The sequence below is a fragment of the Maniola hyperantus genome, chromosome Z (assembly GCF_902806685.2).
Source record: "Maniola hyperantus chromosome Z, iAphHyp1.2, whole genome shotgun sequence".
Lineage (NCBI taxonomy): Eukaryota > Metazoa > Arthropoda > Insecta > Lepidoptera > Nymphalidae > Maniola > Maniola hyperantus.
The window spans coordinates 16,109,711-16,129,789 of record NC_048564.1 but is presented as its reverse complement, the minus strand read 5'-3'; the positions used below and the strand labels follow the sequence as shown (position 1 = coordinate 16,129,789).

General features: G+C 38.3%; 1 protein-coding gene and 1 long non-coding RNA gene across 13 annotated transcripts in view; both read right to left on the bottom strand.

Annotated features, from left to right (window-relative positions):
• Rrp6 (exosome component Rrp6) overlaps window positions 1-20,079 on the bottom strand; it is a 260,688-nt gene that overhangs the window by 223,247 nt on the left and 17,362 nt on the right. For 3 of the 11 annotated variants that reach the window (XR_011238425.1, XM_069508644.1, XM_069508647.1), the window contains 8 exons: window positions 10,769-10,932; window positions 10,175-10,358; window positions 9,440-9,585; window positions 8,280-8,418; window positions 6,734-6,843; window positions 4,911-4,980; window positions 4,011-4,058; window positions 496-585 (listed from right to left, as the gene is read on the bottom strand). Coding sequence is in view for 9 of the 11 variants with exons in the window: in XM_069508644.1 (XP_069364745.1) it covers window positions 496-585; window positions 4,011-4,058; window positions 4,911-4,980; window positions 6,734-6,843; window positions 8,280-8,418; window positions 9,440-9,585; window positions 10,175-10,358; window positions 10,769-10,932 (951 nt within the window). In the remaining 2 variants the exon portion in view is untranslated. Of the gene's footprint in view, window positions 1-488; window positions 586-607; window positions 677-3,004; window positions 3,328-4,010; window positions 4,059-4,910; window positions 4,981-6,733; window positions 6,844-8,279; window positions 8,419-9,439; window positions 9,586-10,174; window positions 10,359-10,768; window positions 10,933-20,079 lie in introns of those variants that run through there. The other 8 variants (XR_011238426.1, XM_069508645.1, XM_069508648.1 and 5 more) reach the window with 8 other exon arrangements.
• Window positions 11,688-14,503, bottom strand: LOC138404516 (uncharacterized). Of its 2 annotated transcripts, XR_011238437.1 has the most exons (3): window positions 13,808-14,503; window positions 12,727-12,863; window positions 11,688-12,637 (listed from the first exon to the last, which is right to left on the bottom strand). It is a non-coding gene; the product is annotated as an uncharacterized lncRNA (long non-coding RNA). The 2 variants fall into 2 exon arrangements; XR_011238436.1 differs by having other exon boundaries at window positions 11,688-12,863.

Genomic DNA, 20,079 nt, shown 5'->3' with positions numbered 1-20,079 from the left:
TCTTCGGTAGAAACTTAGCTTTACGTTTTGGGGATAGAGGACAATACGCTGTGTAAAATTTTAGATGTTCGTTTCGATACGTTGTTAATGTGAATCGATCAGTTTAATTGTAATACAAATAATGTAATTTGTATTATTGTATGCCGCAAGGTAGAATTTGAACGATAGTACGTAACGATCTGTGTAAACTATTTAAAAGGCGGTCACTGAAAATCAGCGTTGGGGCATCTGGTACCTCAGATATTTGCTCTAGAGGTTTGTGTCTGAGGGGCCCGACGTCTCAACACAAGCTGAGTGGCCTACCTGTTCGAGGTGTTGCACTGCTGTACAGGACGATATTGCCTACACCATGTACCACCTATATACCTCGAATAAACATTATTCTATTCTATTCTATTCTATTCTATTCTAAACTAACCCAAATTCACAATAAAAAGAATTGAATTGATCTGAAGAGCATTCTTTTAGGTTAAAGTAATAATATTTACATCTGACCGGTCCGTAGTACCTCCACATCCCCGGTGGGTTCCATACCATTCGCCCGCGGCCGCACCACGGCGACTGCATAATGGCGGGACCACGGACCTGGCACCAAAAATTTACTTACATTTTCACTTTTGTCGTCAAAAAACAATTTGATGTCCGCTTTAGTGCTCAAATACAGCTTCACGCTTACCTATAAAGAAATGTCGGTTAGTCACTGAATATACTCTCTTCACGGAGAGAAGTTACATATAAAGTATGCGCCTGAAAGTAATGTACATCGACATTAAGAAGGAGATTTGTAGAGCATTGTCTCTGTCGTTCAGACCGACAAAACGTTATATAGGTATGAGTGACAGAGACAAAGCTCTACAAAGCCTAAATATCATTCTAAAGGCCGATGTACATTACTTTCTGCCGCGTAGTGTACATATTACATAATACATATGATAAAGATAAAAAATCATTGGACATTTTGAGTGACCAACCAATCACAAACGAGTTAGAGCTAACGCCCTGCTTAAATTTTAAAAGTTTGCAGTTTGCCATGCCATAACGTGATTTCTAATACTATTCTGAAGAAAATGTAAAAAAAAAAACTTTATACTTTGACTTAAGATTTTTTACACTTTTCTTACGGCTGTCATCTCCGAAAGCAACCATGATCTAAGCAAACACCCAAACAAACGTTCCTCCCAGTGTTGGGAGATAAACTTTCAGCTTTTATAAAATAACGAAGGTCTGGCACGCGCTGGCCCTTAGATCAAACCTATGTTTTACGAACAGTAACGTACGTAAAACATGGATGTATTAGGGAACCCATTTTTTCAATAAACAATCGAAATTCAATTTGAAAACATAGGTTCATATGTGATTGGTTTTTAACTGGAAATGGTTAACACCCACTGACTTTTTGTCATTTATACGAGATTACATAATAACGAGGCTTACAATATCTTCTCTCTGTGGATAGGCGTAGTGGAACGGGTGCATATTATATTATCATAAAATTGTCTGTCAGAAAACTTCTGTCGCACACATTCTGAAAGCATCAGAAGCGTACGTCCGATCCGGACACATTCTGAGATCGATAGAGCGCACTTTGACTTCGCTTAGACTTAAGTGAAAGCTAAAACGAGACAGATTTATGTCTATCGTAGATAAATTAATGGTACGCTAGATATGCGATCGATTTATTCGTATTATGTAATAATGGCACCGATTCTAAGCACTATCTAATTTTAGAGTATTCGCGCCCTCTTCTTACTATTGTAATATGAAAAGCAGTTTGACATTTCTAAATTTAATTTTTAGATGGTAAAACCCGTGATTTTAGCACGCACTCGCGAACCTACTGTTTAAATTTGTATTGTGCACTAAAATTTAGAGTCTTTAAATGTGAAAGTCATGTTCCGTTCCTTTTTTAGCATTAGTAAAAAGAAAAGGATGCAGATACTCTAAATTTAGTTTAGAGAGAGACTAGAGAATCAGGGCCAGTATCTGTCTAAGTTTAAATCTGTTTTAAGTCTGAACAAAACCATAGAGCGCTCTATAAATTTCAAGCCTGTAGCGTCTAGTGTGTAGTCCGCGACGGATCGAGATGGCAATCATGGTCACCCGCGCACCGGGTTAGCGCAGGGGCTGTGAGGGTGTGCGGGGTGTACCCTCTCCAAATGCCATCTCGACATGTCGCGTACTATACTTCAGTTTTCCTTAGTTTGCTTAAAAGGTAAACAAATAGCTTCTCGCTGAAATGCGTGAAATGGCACATACGACGTTGTTACCACAAACTGACAATCAAATCATGATACACGTAAAAGCTTAACTCCAGAAGGTCTAACGCATCAGGTAAATCGCGTCGCTTACGCGTTTTTCCGAGAAGCTAAGCAAACTAAAAAAAAAACCGGCCAAGTGCGAGTCAGACTCGCGCACTGAGAGTTCCGTACTACAATCGTATTTAATCGATATTTTGCACGATAAATCAAAAACTATTATGGCTTAAAATAAATAAAAATCTGTTTCAGAATGCACAAGTAAAGCCCTATCATATGATACCCCACTTGGTATAGTAATCTTACTTTGAAAGTTGAAAATAGCAATATTTGTTTATGACCACAATTTAATTTTTTTTGTGTGATGTAGCCACAAATTCACGGTTTTCAGATTTTTCCCCGAATGTCTGCTATAAGACGGGACGTACCCTGTAGGTTTCTTGACAGACCGACAGACAGACAGACAACAAAGTGATCGTATAAGGGTTCCGTTTTCCTTTTGAGGTACGGAACCCTAAAAACGGGCTATACAAAATATATGAGCAAAGTGCCTTCAGTGAGCGTCACCATTTTTCGTGACAGAATCTTATAATTAGTTATGTGCTAGTCTTAACGTCTAATTTTTAAAACTAAATTTAGCATCTATACTTATACTATACGTACTAAATAGTCAAACGTAATCACTAAATAATTTATAGTTAAAAGAGCCTTAATTTAATATTACACTACCTAAAATCTAGGTACTCAACAGATTTCAGCACTGCAAAGCCGCCGTTCAAACAACGGCACTTTGACGTTACGGAGTCAAACACCGCTGTCTAGGAAACCACGGCATCTTGCTCCTGAAGGTGATTCAGTACGTCGATCGACGCTATATTACGGCCGCTATTTAGTGGCACCCTTCTTGATTCGGAAAACCGATAGACGTTGGGATTCCAAGGTGCTGGACGGGCGATCTCGCACCGGAAAGCGCAGCGTTGGTAGACCCCGCATTAGGTGAACGGACGACATCAGACGAATCGCAGGGAGCCGCTGGATTCAGGCAGCGCAAGACTGTGGCGTGTGGAAGTCCCTACAAGACACCTATGTCCAGCAGTGGACGTCTATCGGTTGATGATGATGATGATGATAATAATGATGATGATGACTCTCCGTGTCTCCGGTATGAAAGCTATTAGATGATGCCCATAAATTCATCGACGGGGATTTAGGTTTCAAAAATCCCATGGGAACTCTTTGATTATATTCTGGGACAAAAGTAGCTTATATCCTTCCCCGGGATGCGCTATCTCTGTACCAAATTTCGTCAACATCTGTTAATGGGCCGTGAAAAGATAATACTGACACATTTTCGCATTTATGATATTACAAGATTATTTTGCTCGCGACTTCATCCGCGTGGATTTAGGTTTATGAAAATCCCGTAAGAACTTTTTGATGTTCATGGATAAGAATAATCCTTCCCAGATGCAAGCTGTCTCTATAACAAACGTTAAGATCAGTTAAATGGATAGGCCTTTAAAATCCCGCGGGGGCTCTTAGATTTTCCGAGATAAAAAGTAGCATATGTCCATCCTCGAGATGCAAGCTACCTCTGTACTGCAGGTTAGACTTTGCAATACTACAGACAGACACAATTTCGCATTTATATTTATATTATACAAACAATTATTATTATAACTTAATATCTTTCTAATAATTCTAACATGATCTATTAATTTATAGTCGAAATAATGTATTCTATTTCTATTTTACCTCCGATTTAAGAGGACGCTCGAGAGTCAAATCTAAGGAATCCGTGGTCTAACGGCCAAGGCAACAATTCCGAAAAAGATAATTAAAGTTAAAAAAAGTGAAAATTTCATTAAAATGTGTCTGATCACCGAATAATAGTACATTATGGTACAAGTGTGTAATGTTGGTGATTACCGGTAAGGCGCCATTGAGACCCGAGCCGTTAGGTGAGGGTCTTAAGATAGCCGAGGACGGTAATCATCACTACACACGTGTATGATACGACGTTATTCAATACACGGGTAAAAAAATTAATACTAAATAATAATTTTATTCATAATTAGTACTTGTAGATATGTATTTTAATTAATAAATAACTGTAATTTAGTTTATATTTGAGTGAAAGTTTTATTTATTAAACACGTACAAGTTGAAATTATCTATTTAAATACCAAGTTGCATGAAATGAACAAGCAATAGGTACATTAATTTATTTGTACTACTATTGAACACAATCTTTTTGTATCCTAAACTTTTTAAGAACAAAGCAACTCAAACAATAAAATAAAATAAAAACTCTATAACTTGTGAATAATAGCAATGAAAAAGTCACAATTTGATTATAGGTGTCATTATGTGCCTAATTGCGGTGAAATTAAAGCCACTATATGAGCAAGTGTGTGGAAAAACATATCATTCTATTCTAGAAGGCACGATTTGAGTCTAACTCAGATCTTTTTCGATGCTCAAACGGCACTCTCGCAAAAAATGGCCGCCAAATAGAACAGCTAGTTTGAATTCATCTTTGTCAATCAAAATTTATGATGTATACTATGAACAGTTTTTTTTTTTATATTTATAAATCCTTGAAATAAAATTATATTTCTCAATTCTGTACCAGAAAGCAAAATAAATACTCACCTGTATCAAATTGTGGCAAGCCTGTAGTCCGCTGCTGCCAGCTGCGTCCTCTGTAACTCCTTCATCGTCTCTGTTGATATAAGATTGTAATGTATAGAATAAAATATTAATTTTTTACTTAATTAAACTTTTGCTTGTACTTTTGTATCGTCGAATTCATCTACCACTGGTTTGGAATGCCTTTCCTACCGAGAATAAATGAATAAATGAAGAAAGAAAGAAAGAAAATGCATTTATTTGTTGTTAGTGTCACAGATAAAAACAAAGTACAAATGTAACATTTTCATCTGTGACACCACCCCAAATGGGTGTACAGCTCAGCGTAATGTCTTGCATCATATGCGTTAACACACATATGACCGGGTGACGCCAATAAATGAGGTAGGAATATAGGTTTAATTCACAGAAGTATAAAAAAGAAAACCGCGAGTCATCGCAAGACAACCGACAGAAGCGAAGCTCGTAACGCATCAACTGACCGACAACTAGTACTTAAAGTTCGGTCAAAATAGACATCCAAGGTTACAATAATTCGTATAGAGCTAAAAATTGGCACGAATGTTGGGAACACCGTTATAAATGAATTATGAAAAGTCCCCATCGATCCCACATTTGCAAAAAAAACTTCAAGGTCAAAGTTCACAAAAATGAGGTTTTGAATTTTCCAGCTAAACAGTAAGTTTTTATCATAAACAAACAAAAATGGTACATCATGCAAGTATCTATAAAAATTGTCCTAACACTTTTTTCCCTTGGAGCATTTTCTGAGATATAGCGATTCAAAAAGTTGAAAAAGTTGTGTCAGTTTCAGTAAAGTATCATATAAGTAACTAGATAATGCCCGCGACTTCGTCCGCTTGGATTTAGGTTTCAAAAATCCAGGGGGATCTCAAAAGTAGCATATGTTTTTCCCCGGCATGCAAGCTATCCCTGTACCAAATTTCGTCAAAATCGGTTGAACGGATGGGCCGTAAAAACCTAGCAGACAGACACACTTTCGCAGTTATAATATTAGTATGGATTGACATCCATACTATGAAGAACAATTACAGTACACGACAGGTCGAGATAACAATCGGCGTATGAGGCGGGGGACGCCCCGCACACCCCCCGCGCTAACCTGGTGCGGGATAGCGCGGGTGACGTGCGGCGTGTGCGTCCCCACCCCGACCTGTCGCGTACTATCAGTACCCTTATAATAAATGCGAAAGTGTGTTTGTTTGTTGGTTTGTCCTTCAATCACGTCGCAACGGTGCAACGGATTGACGTGATTTTTTGCATGGGTATAGATAAAGACCTGGAGAGTGTCATAGGCTACTTTTTATCCCGGAAAATCAAAGAGTTCCCACGGGATTTTTGAAACCTAATTCCACGCGGACGAAGTCGCGGGCATCGTAATAGACACCGGTATAACATGTCCGACCTTAGCGCACCAAATTGTAATAACATTTATTCAAGTTTTTAGAAATGGAGAAGGCAACCCACTGTAATAAGTGTTTACTAGTGCAGGGGTTGTCCATTCATTCATGTGAATTAAGTACTGATTCCTTTTAAATCTTGTGCGCTGACTAGAGGTGACATGACTTCGTCCGCGTGGACTACACAAATTTTAAACCCCTATTTCACTCCCTTAGAGGTTGAATTTTCAAAAATCATAATAGCTATCTGCTTGCCAAATTTCAGACCGATACGTCCAGTAGTTTGAGCTGTGCGTTGATAGATCAGTCAGTCAGTCAGTCAGTCAGTCAGTCACCTTTTCCTTTTATATATTTAGATATAAGTTTTCGTATAATCAGCTAGTAGTAAGTAAATCGCACACTCACTCGTCCTCATGCTGTCCCACGTCGTGCACCGCGTACTCGACGGGCGGGGGCTGGAGGCGGGCGGCGACCAATCCCACGTGCAAACGGGAATCCAAACTAATCTCCCTGCACTGAAACACGACAACTTCAACAATTGGGTATTTGGCTCCAATTTTTTTATTACTTTATTATAAACTAGAATAAAAATAATGACGTAACTTGAAAAAACGTAGGCAAATACCCAATTGATACCAAGAATACTTACGAAACTACCACTAACCTAGAACTAACCGGCAAAGCCGTGCCGCCAAGCGGTTTAAGGTGGAAGACACGGTCTGCCCGCGAAATTCAAATTTAATTTGGTTTTTCGCAATTTGTAAACTAATTAAAGCGACAAAGTAGACTTATGGCATTCAAATTGAGCCCCTAGCAGTAATGACTAATTTGTGAGTAGCTCACGTCAAACTCATTATTTTGACTAATTTCTTAGACTCGACACTTTGAATTTTGCGGTTAGACCCTTGTCTTGGGCCTTAACGTTCCAGTACGATGCTGTGTAGAAACCAAAATAGAATAATAAAAAGTGCCATATCCCTTCCAAGTTAGCCGGCTTTCATCTTAGAATGCAGCATCACTTACTACCAGGTGAGATTGCAGGCAAGAGCTAACTTGTATCTGAATAAAAACATTAAAAAAAATATAACCTCCAACAATGAGGAATACGACTGTATTTTTTTATCAAAAAGTGCTGACGATATACTTTACTATCATTACAATCTAGCCTCTGAGAGAGTTCATAAGTAATATTATGTGAAGGAGTGAAGACTTCAGCGGGGAGGGGCAATGCACGCACAACAGACGGAAACGTTTAAGTGCGGAAACCAGCCCAGAGCGAAGAAGAAGAAGAAGAAGTAATATTATATTAACCTAAACTTATAAACGTACTTATACCTAAGAATCGGTCCATTGACTTATCTGAGTTTATAGTTAAGAGTTTTTATTAGAAGACACTTTGTCTTTGTGTTCTTTAAATTACACTAGCACTATGCTTTCCTTAAATTGCACTAGCATTACACTTTCACTATAACTACACTAGCTCAAAAGGTTTAGTCCTTTTAAGTCTACATATTAGGTCTGCGTTGTCGAGGAGCTGGATAGCCTCGACGTTAACATGTTGATGGAGCCTGTGTTCGTGGGATTTAGCGGATTTGCTAATAACTGAATATGACTATTAAGCTGTGATAGTCTAGTAGTTAGGATATCCGCCTTCTAATCGGAGGTCGGGGGTCGATTCCGGGCACGCACCTCTAACTTTTCGGAGTTATGTGCGTTTTAAGCAATGAAATATCACTTGCTTTCACAGTGAAGGACAACATCGTGAGGAAACCTGCATGCCTGAGAGTTCTCCATAATGTTCTCAAAGGTGTGTGAAGTCTACCAATCCGCACATGGCCAGACCCTTCTCTATCTGAGAGGAGATCCGTGCTCTGTAGTGAGCCGGCGATGGGTTGATCATGATGATGATGATGAATATGACTATAAAGAAGAAGATAAAGATTGAACTCACGGATAGTATCATTTTATGGATGTTGTCCAAATTCTGCTTGACAAAAGGCGGCATCGGCTGGCAGACTGCCGTCACCCCTTGGACGTCGCGGGGCAAGTTCTCCGCCAAAGCGACGAGCATGTGATTCGGCAGCAAGTATCTGCGACAACAGTACATAGCGTTTAATTAAATTGTTTATCTTTTTGTACGGCCTATCTATTTATTTATTTTACATCTAATTGGGTATTTGACTCCAATTTTTTTATTACTTTATTATATACTAGGATAAAAATAATAACGTAAACTGAAAAACTAATTAAATCAATAAAAACAATAAAAAAGTAAGCCGCTGGATTCAGGCGGTCCAAGACCGTGGCGTGTGGAAGTCCCTACAAGAGACCTATGTCCAGCAGTGGACATCTATTGGTTGATTATGATGATGATGAAGTATGTACGTACGTATATTTGTTCACGATTAGGTCGGGAGACCTATACGTCTTCTTTACAAAAATGTTCGAAGTTCACTTTATCATAAGTACCTAATATTATTGTTTCATTTCCACACAATCGAAGTGAAAAGCAGAGTGTATAACTCGTTCATAAAACCCATTTTATGCCCTTGTTGTGCAATTTACTATTGTTCTAAATATATAAAAGGATTGACTGACCGACTGATCTATCAACGCACAGCTCAAACTACTGGTCGGATATTTTTTTTTACACTTTTGATGTCTGTTTTATTAATTCTAATACTGTCATTTTGTAATCGCAGTATTTTATTTTGTTTTGTATTCAATATTCTCCTTACAGTAATTATTATTATTGATGACTTATTTAGATTAGGTATATATTATTGACATTTATTGTACCTACTTAATAATATTGCACGCCAAACTTGGTAATACACTGCTACCAAAAAATATTGTAACACCACTTCACGTGTATTTTTTGCAATAAAGAATTATGAATTATGACGGATCGGGCTGAAGTTTGAAATGCAGATAGCTATTATGACGTAGGCATCCGCTAAGAAAGGAGTTTTAAAAATTCAACTCCTAATGGTGAAACAGGGGTTTGAGATTTGTGTAGTCCACGCGGACGAAGTCGCGAGCATAAAAGCTAGTTCGATTTAATTTGCTATTGCTTCAACTGTTATATCGGATGTCCATTGCTCTACTCACGTGGTACTTTCGTCTAATTTCCGTGCCTCCTCGTCCCTCCAGCGATACAAGACGCGCAGTGCCGCCATCTGCTGCGCGTTGAAGGGCCTGTTGCTTTGATACAAGCTCAAATGGCTGTCCTCATCCGTTACTGGTTTATTATATGTCTGCGAGAGAAAAATAAGGTAGCTATAAAGCGCACCTTTAGGTGAACAGTAGGGAATCTTCAAACCCACAAAGCTCAAAAACATTTCGACTAAACGTTTCTGGTCTATAGGTATACCTCGTCCAGGATCGGATCCATCTATATATCATCTCGTTGGAGTTTTGGCGCAGCACTTTTTGCAGGTACATTTACAATCAGTCAACTTTATTTAAGAGAAAATTGAAAAACTACTGTTAGAAAAGACATATTACTCCATTAATGATTATACCTTTCAGAAAAGTTTTAATTTACTTTAATTTTTGACATTTGTAATACTATTATTTTAATTTTTTTCGGTCCTGCACCTGATCTATCTACGGTCGGATTTCCGTCCCATCGGGCTAAGAGAGTGACGGAATAGAGAGTACACATGTGTTTGCCCACACACTTGGGCGCGCAGTTGGATAATCTCTACGGGGATTGGCCGCCGTGGAATTCGGTCGGGAAGACATTATTATTATTATGTTATGAGATATAACTATAATCTGACCAGTTGAGATCGCAGTCACTAACTAACTTGTATCTGAATTTAAAAAAAAATGCAGTCTTACCGTTCTACACACTTGTTTGCTCAACTCAAATGCCTTGAGGAGCATATTGTGGTCGCCGCTGGCGGCCTTCAATAAGTCAGCGCGCATCCTCCGCCATATATACGGCAAGTAATGAGTATCGATGCGCGCATATTTTACCATATCGGGCGTCAGGGGGCGCAGCCGCCAGTCTGCCAGCTGATAGCTATGAATAATGACAATATTGACTTATAACAGACGAAATTTTCACTTCAAAAACATACATAGGCAGGTCATGCTTATAATCGTGATCACCCCATATCGCTGGCCATTGGTTTCTTATTAAAATGAGAAAGGTTTGGTCATAGTCTACCACGCTGGCCAAGTGCGAATTGGCAGACTTCACACACCTTTGTGAACATTATGAAAAACTATCAGGCATGCAGGTTTCCTCACGATGTTTTCCTTCACCCTTAAAGCAAGTACATTTAATTGCTTAAAACACACATAACTCACAAGTTAGAGATGCGTGCCCAGGATCGAACCCCCAAACCTCCCAAACTTCTTAGGAGGACGTCTTAATCAGTAGTCTAGCACGGCTCTAGCTTATAACAGCGTGTTAAAATGTATACTCACGACTTGTCCGTGTCGACCCCGCAGTATCGTTTCAGCAATGCAGCAAGCGACTTGCCGGTCATATTAAGAACCTTGGCGGCTCGGAAAGTATCAAACATTCCTACTAGATATATACCGAAATCTTTTTGTAGCCAGGTGACGTCTGAGTCGCTTCCATGAAATATCTGAGTACAACGAAAAACAGCTTGTTAAACAAGGGCTAAAAGTAAAAATAGCTTGTTAAACAAGGGCTAAAAGTAAAAATAGCTCGTTAAACAAGGGCTAAAAGTAAAAATAGCTCGTTAAACAAGGGCTAAAAGTAAAAATAGCTCGTTAAGGTGACGCTGGATGCACGTCCGAACTGCTCGGCCCACGTGGGTAACCTGTATGCTATTTCACCTAACATTGTGATAGAAAGAAATAGACTCAGTGATGAGCAGTGTAGCGAGTGCATGCGCTCACACTAGCGTCCGGATATATTGATGATGGCACACAGATAGTTGGACAGATGTCACCGATGAATTTTTGTAAATATATGATTTATGAAGGAACTACTTATTTCAATTATTATTGTATAAGATTTTATGGAAGAGCGGGGTCGCCTGCCACGAGTACTCGTAGCAATACTAAAACAGTTACTGGGATGGTCCCAATTACTACGCACTATGTGAAATTGTTTTACCTACTGAAATAAATATTTTTTAATTTTTTTTTGAATGATAATGATTACCTACTTATCTTTTGATGAATACTATAAAATCTCACTTACATACATACCTATTAGGTAACTACTGCCTCAGCGTGTATAAACAACTCGTATATATTATAGAAATCCATACTTCTATGAAGTGTCTGTCTGTAATTTCGAAATAACTACCGCAAGCTCATAATATTGTTATTTGAACTGTACCATAACAGCTGAATCAAACGTTTTTAAAAACTGTCTGTCTGTCTGTCTGTTTGAACGGGCTAATCTTCGGAACGGCAGAACCTATTTTGACGGGACTTTTACAGACAAGTAGAGGATTAACAAAGGATACTTTTTTAACCGACTTTTAAAAAAGGAGTTGTGTTTTTCTACCTATGTACACAGAAATCTCCGAGATTTCTGAACCGATTTGCGTATTTTTTTAATTGATAAAGAAACTTTGCAACATTGTCCTATATAAAATGTCATTTTATATAGGACACACAGGATTTCAACTCCTCAATCCTGATGCTGCAGGGGACATGACCACCAAAACTTATGGGATTTTGAAACTGTCGGTTATAAATTGATATTGGAGGTAGGTACCTATATCTATCAAGTAAAGACTTTATCATTGAACTCGAAGACCCACTTCTCGACCCTGATGCTGTACCTAAGGAATTGCATTGCTAAATCGTGGTGATCCCACGGAATTTTAAATGAATCATCGCCCACGCCCGTTCGGTACCCTCATTCCGCACATTGTTTTGATTAGTCAGTCCACCAATCACAACAAAGCATTCTCCCCTGTCCCCCGCCAACATTTTACGATTTTGTTTTCATGTAAAACCTTGTATATGCGTACTCTAGGAGTTGAATTCTCTGTGCTGGCGGATTACCTATTAGGAACACATGATTACACATTCGTTTGTCTGTGAAAATAACTTTTGTTGCCTACACTTATCTATTAGTAGCGACTAAAAACTATATATACTATCTACTTGTGTATACAAAAGTCAAAATAAATTCCACTTTGATCTCAAAAATGAAAATTTTATTTTTATAAGTAGGAAGTAGGTACAATTCAATTTCCCTCTAAAAGCCCACTACACACATAAACACAATATGTATCATTTTCTGTTTCAACAGTCACATTAGATGTATCATTCGACGCAGAACTATTGAAGCTCTCCATTTCATTTCTGGAATTAATAAACATACAATCAACATAATTATATTGTGAGTATTATCTATATAGAATGTATGCAAAAAACATAGCATAACAACTTACAAGTATGGGATGGTAGACCTTTCAATATTTAGTACAGAATTGAATGTTGCAGTATCATGTTGGATTTCAGTGGTACGTATATTGGGCATATTCATTTTATTTTCCTTGTTTTCTTCTAAAAGGAATGTCTTGAGTCACTAAAATACAACATAATTCAGCATTGACAAATCTGACAACAAATAGTAAATCTCTATATTATATAAAAATGAATCGCTGAATGTGTTGCTGATCGCAAATCTCGAGAACAGCTGCACCGATTTCGCTAATTCTTTTTGATAATATTCCTTGAAGTACGGGGATGGTTCTTATGGAGAGAATTTTTTTAAAAAAGTCCTGAAAAAGAATCGACTGTAGGCGGTGCGAAGTTCGTCGGGGCAGCTAGTAACATAATAATTATATTATCCTAATCCTAATCTAAATATTTAAAAGAAAAAGGTGACTGACTGACTGACTGACTGACTGACTGACTGACTGACTGACTGACTGACTGATCTATCAACGCACAGCTCAAAATACTGGACGGATCGTGCTGAAATTTGGCATGCAGATAGCTATTATGACGCAGGCATCCACTAAGAAGGGATTTTTGAAAATTCAACTCTGGAGGGGGTGAAATAGGGGTTCGAAATTTTGTGTAGCCCACGCGGACGAAGTCGCGAGCATAAGCTAGTCTATAATATAAAAATGAATCACTAAATGTCATCGCAAATCTCGAGAACAGCTGAACCGATTTCGCTAATTCTTTTTTTAAATTAGGTATTCCTTGAAGTACGAGGATGGTTCTTACCGAGAGAAAAATTTAAAAAATTTGAATCGACTGTTAGGCCGTAGGCGGAACGAAGTTCGCCAGGGCAGCTAGTGGAATTATAAATGTGAAAGTGTAGATGTTTGGATGTTTGTTACTCAATCACGCAAAAAGGCTGAACGGATTTGAATGAAATTTAGAATTCTTAACTGGATTAACACATAGGCTACTTTTTATCCCGGAAAATCAAAGAGTTCCCGCGGGATTTTGAAAAATGTGAAATCCACGCGGGCGAAGTCGCGGGCATTAGCTAGTATCTAAATAATATCAACTTACAAACACAGTGTCAAATTTTCAGAAGCTGGCTCTAAATGGTACGGTGTGATAGCATCATAATCTAATTCAATTCGATTTTTTGCTTTGTCGTTTCCTTGTCAAAGAAAATCCTGTGATCCACTAAAATAGAAGTATAATATATAAGTATTTATTGAAAATAAATAAATGTCATCATCAAATTCACCATCCTGGAGAACCTTGAAAACGACACTCGCGTCTATTTTTTATAAAAAGTGCTGGCCCGCCATCTTAGATTAAAAAATTAATGTCATTATCAAAACCAGCATCCTGGAAACCCTGAAAACGACACCCATTTCTATTTTTTGTGAAAAGTGCATGTCTGCTATTTTGGATTTGAAAATAAATGTCATTATCAAATTCAGCATCCCGGAAAAGTACATATTCAGTCAAATAAAATTCCCCTCGAGTCACATTGTTACTCACGTCGGGTGTGACTCACAGGAATAACCCCGAAAAAGTAATGGCATTATCATCACAAGATAATATTATGGTTTGGAAAGATTCTGATGAATTTTAATAGATCTCCTCTTTGCAAGGGATTTGCTTTTGCGAGTCTAAACCGTTTCTTTTTCCTCTTCCGCCAATCCATTTTTGTTTCTGTTACATGAAAACTCAAGTATATAATTAAATTGTCTAAGCACACAATATGACCTACATACTTATATTTGAAATGAAATGAAATGAAAATCTTTTTGAAAATGTATTTATGTATTTGTAACTAGATGATACACGCGACTTCGTCCGCGAGGATATAGTGGTTTTTTAATCCCGCGAGAACTCTTTCAAAAGCGATCACTATTTCAAATTTCAGCCAAATCCGTCTTGTACTTTTTGCGTGAAAGGGTAACAAACCTATACACACACACACGCAGATACAAAATTTCGCCTTTATAATATAAGTGTGATTTGACAACCCTGACTTTCGGAATTCGGATAAGTCCAAATTATATTTTATTACTAGTTGATGCCCCCAACTTCGTCCGCGTGGAATTAGGTTTTTAAAAATCCCGTGGGAACTCTTTGATTTTCCGGGATAAAAAGTAGCCTATGTGTTAATTTAGGGTATACCCTAAATTAACACTTTTATCTATCTCCATTCCCAATTTCATCCAAAACCGTTCAGCCGTTTTTGTGTGATTGAGTAACAAACATCCAAACATCCACACACACACATCACTACACCTATTATAAATGTGAAAGTGTGTTTGTTTGTTGGTTCGTTGGTTTGTCCTTCAATCACGTCGCAACAGAGCAACGGATCGAAGTGATTTTTTGCATGGGTATGGTTGACCTGGAGAGTGACATAGGCAACTTTTTATCCCGGAAAATCAAAGAGTTTCCACGGGATTTTTAAAAATCTAATTCCACGCGTACGAAGTCGCGGGCATCACCTCATCATCATCATGATCAACCCATCGCCGGCTCACTACAGAGCAGGGGTCTCCTCTCAGAGTGAGAAGGGTTTTGGCCATAGTCTACCACGCTGGCCATGTGCGGATTGGTAGAATTCACACACCTTTGAGAACATTATGGAGAACTCGGCATGCAGGTTTCCTCACGATGTTTTCCTTTACCGTTAAAGCAAGTGATATTTAATTAATTAAAACGCGTATAACTCCGAAAAGTTAGAGGTGCGTGCCCGGGATCGAACCCCCCGACCTCCGTTTAGAAGGCGGACGTCCTAACCACTAGGCTATCATAGCTTCACCTAGTTTATAATATTAGTAGGATATATGTAAACTACTACCACCAGCTGTCGATACGATGCATTCTAAAATAAATCGACCGACCGACCGACAGACCGACCGGCCAAGTACGAGTCAGACTCGCGCCCCGAGGTTTCCGTACTACAATAGTAAAATGTTTATCTCTAAATCTCTGTTTAGAGATAAGCATTTACAATGTAACTTAATTTATTACTACTATGTAACTAGAATTTCGGTACATATAAAAATGAATCGCTAAATGTGTTGCTGATCGCAAATCTCGAGAACAGCTGAACCGATTTCGCTAATTCTTTTTTTATAATATTCCTTGAAGTACGAATATGGTTCTTACGTAGAGAAAATTTTTAAAAAAATCCTGAAAAAGAATCGACTGTTAGGCGGTACGAAGTTCGCCGGGGCAGCTAGTGAAAAATAAAAATAAATAAATAGGTAAATAGTATTTTTTGACATTTTGCATGATGAATCAAAAACTATTTAGTATGCACTAGATGATGCCCGTAACTTCGTCCGCGTGGATTTAGGTTTTTTAAAAATCCCGTGGGAACTTTGATTTTCCGAGATCAAAAGTCAAAGTCAAATGATTTGTTCAAAATAGGTAATAAATTACTCTTTTCGATTGTCAGTTGTTGGATTTGTAAAATATAGTGGTGATAATTATTTCGCAAACGCTACGAGGGTTCCAAACGTGCCCAAGACTGAGAAGAGCCCACAGCTAACTCAGCCGGGTATTCTTTTTATTATCACCACTTTACAAAATCATAAATTAAACTTATTAGAACTATCACAAAGCCGAGCAACTCATTTCCAAGCTTGCTTATCATTTAAATAATCCTTTACAATGTAATAGGATTTTTTAATTAGTTTACGTTTTATGAAAACTTTGAACTTATGACAGTCACTTTGAACTTATGACAGTCACTTTTTTTTTTAATTTATTTATGTTTTTATATACGTACAATAAATTTTCAAAATATATTGATTATGCACTGTCATAATTTTAACTTCTCTAAATTTAGTTCTCAGCGACTCTCGTGGTCCCATACTATATATGGCTCGAACAGCCCTTTTCTGCAGCACAAAAATAGAATTTATATCAGCAGCATTACCCCATAATAATTCCGTGGTGCCATCTGAATCAGGGTTTCTACTGAAAACCAGCGCTGTATGTTTTTGTACTTGTGCAAGACAATATGCATTTATGCTGAGTAGGGACCTTTTTTTTGGGTTGTGCCACACATGACATACTTTATTCCGGCGCTTCTTCTACTTGAGGTTTTTTGACTTTATTACTCAAGTATAAGAGGCGCTGGGATAACCTAACCAGTTGGTAACTGGTAATGTGTGGTACAGCTTTAAAAAATAAACGTTTTTTCTTTTCTTTCTTTTTCTTTTCTAATAATATGCCATATGACATAATGCTGTGAAAGTAACTAAAATATACTAGTCTCGCCGTTTCTATGTCTGTCAACTGGCGAATCTTTTTTACCGCATTTGCAGCAGAACTGTCTGTTCGATAAGTTATTTATATGAGAGCCCCATTGAAGTTTCGCATCTAACGTTATTTCCAGAAAAATAGCGGTATCCACTAAATCTTATTTATCATAAAAGTAGCCTATGTTCTTCCCCGGGATGCAAGCTATTTTTGTACCAAATTTCATCAAAATTGGTTAAATGGATGAGCTGTGAAAAGCTAGCAGACAGACAGACTACGCGTACTAGTACGCGTTGCGTACTTTATTTGTAAGACGGACAGACAGACAGACAACAAACTGATCCTATAAGGGTTCCTTTTTCCTTTTGAGGTACGGAATCCTAATGATCTCTCTTTTTGCACTGCATTTAACCTGAATCCAAGAATTTCCGATCCGAAATAGTCGTAAGCAAGACTGTATCGTCACCTACCACCAGGTGAGATTGCAGTCAAGGGCTAACTTGTATCTGAATCAATATTATTATTATTATTTTATTACTTATAATAAAACTGTAACAGGTGAAATTCTGTACATTGAAGATATTTTGAAATTTTTTTTTCGAGGGCACTCTATAATCGATACTGAACCCAAAACTGGATTTTTTTTCATTTTTGTCTGTCTGTCTGTCTGTCTGTCTGTATCACGGCCGCGCATCACGCTGAAACTACTGAATGGATTCCAATGAAACTTGGTACGATTTGACGTCATACTATGAGGATATAGGATATAGGATACTTTTTATCCCGAAATTCAGCATGGTTCCCTTAGGAGAGGGGTTGAAAGTTAAAATGTATACTGAGCTGTAATTCATTAACGCGTAGTCCGATTTCATTCATTCTTTTTTGTTAGAAACCATACATGTTAAAACTTCAAGTTCCAACTTCTCAACCATCATCATAATAATGACGGGTAGCTTTTGTACTTTTGGATTTCAATCAGCTGTTTTAGGAATAGTTGATGTTGAATTGATATTAAAGGTACGCTTAGAATAAACTATCTCTGGTTTAGGTACCAAGCAACGACTTCATAATTCAACTCGATATCCCAACTCTTCAACCCTGATGATGCAGGGTATTGCACTCCTAAGCCACTGTTGATTGTGAGATAATATTGTAGATGCCAAACATATATACCATTATTGAACTTTAAGTTCCAACTCTTCAATACTGATGCTGCAGGGTACTGCACTCCTATTCTATGGGTTTTAGGAACTGTTGTTGGTGAATTAATATTGTACCATTTACTATTGTACCAAACCACGACTACATGGTTGAACTCCGTTCACAAAAATCCACGCACTCCATCGAAATCCTATTCTATTCCAAACTTATTCGCCAGCGTGACAGGAGTGGAGAAGGCGGATAGGGACGTGTGAGGGGTGCAACGGATCAACGTGATTTTTTCCATCATCATCAGCCTGCGGTCGTCCACTGTTGGACATAGGCTTTCCCTAAAGAGCGCCACCACACCCGGTCCTCAGCCTTCCTCACCTAGCCACTTCCCGCCAGCCTCTGTATATCGTCGGTCCATCGTGCTGGAAGGCGTCCCACACTACGCTTACTTATACCTACGCGGTCTCCACTCAAGAACTTTCCGGTTCCAACGGCCATCACCTCTACGACAGGCATGACCTGCCTTCTTTTATCCCAGAAAATAAAAGAGTTCCCACGGGCTTTTGAAAACCTACATCCACGCGGACGAAGTCGCGGGCGTCAGCTAGTAAATAAATAAAAAAGTACTATTTGTACGAAGCGTTGCGTACTTTATTTGTAAGACGGACAGACAGACAGACAGACAGACAGACAGACAGATAGACGGACAGACAGACAGACGGACAGACCGACAGACGAACAGACGGACAGACGGACGGGCAGACGGACCGATGGACGGACCGACAGACGCATGGACGGACGGACGGACTGACGGACGGACGGACGGACGGACGGACGGACAGACGGACGGACGGACAGACGGACCGACAGACAGAGGGTTCCGTTTTTTCCTTCTGAGGTACGGAACCCTAAAAATACAAAGAAATACCACCAGGTAGGTACCTACCTACCTATATTATTATACATATACAGGTGCCTTTTTAGGGTTCCGTACTTTATAAGGAAAAAAGGGACCCTTAGGATCACTTCGTTGTCTGTCTGTCTGTCCGTCTCTCCGTCTGTGTCGTATCTGTCACACAAACCTATAGGATACTTCCCGTTGACCCAGAATCATGAAATTTAGTAGGTACGTAGGTCTTAGAGCACAAGTAAAGGAATAAATCCGAAAACCATAGATTTGTGATTACAACTTACAAAAAAAATTAAAGTGTGTTAATGAAAAAATAATTAGTATTTTCAATTTTCAATGTATGATAAGTATACCAAGTGGGGTATTATATGAAAGGGCTTTACTTGTGTATTCTAAAACACATTTTTATTTATTTTTATGCATAATAGTTTTTGATTTATGGAGCAAAATGTCAAAAAAATACCTGAGTACGGAACCCTTGGTGCGCGAGCAACTCGCACTTGGCCGGTTTTTTAAAATTAGATAAAATAAATAACTAAACAAAGTTACTTACCTATTGTACTAGGACCACACGAGTAGATATCCCTACTAGGACCTCAACAACAAAGTCAGGTCAATAAACCAATGAATAAAATTGGTGTCCAAATTTCAAATTCCAGAGGTCAATGTACAAAATGCAATAAGTATTTGAAGGACTTATTGACTCTGCTCTGCTCAATCTTCTACACATTTGCATAGCCACTGAATAAAAATTAATTTTATAAAATCATTACGACTTTTGTTTTTGAAAACATATTAATAACAACAGTTGTCGTCATAGAAACCACAATATTACACGCGCAGCCGCGCGCCGCTGGGCTGGCCCTTCCCTCCGCCACCCGCGCGGTGTCTAATGTTTTGGGGTGAGAAGCATGATGATTTTAGCCGAAATCTAGCGCTTGAAAAGGGTTGAACAGTAGTTTGGGAAAAGTATTTTTGAGAAAAAACTACTGAATTTAGGTTTGCAAAGTAAAGTTATTTCAACTAATGA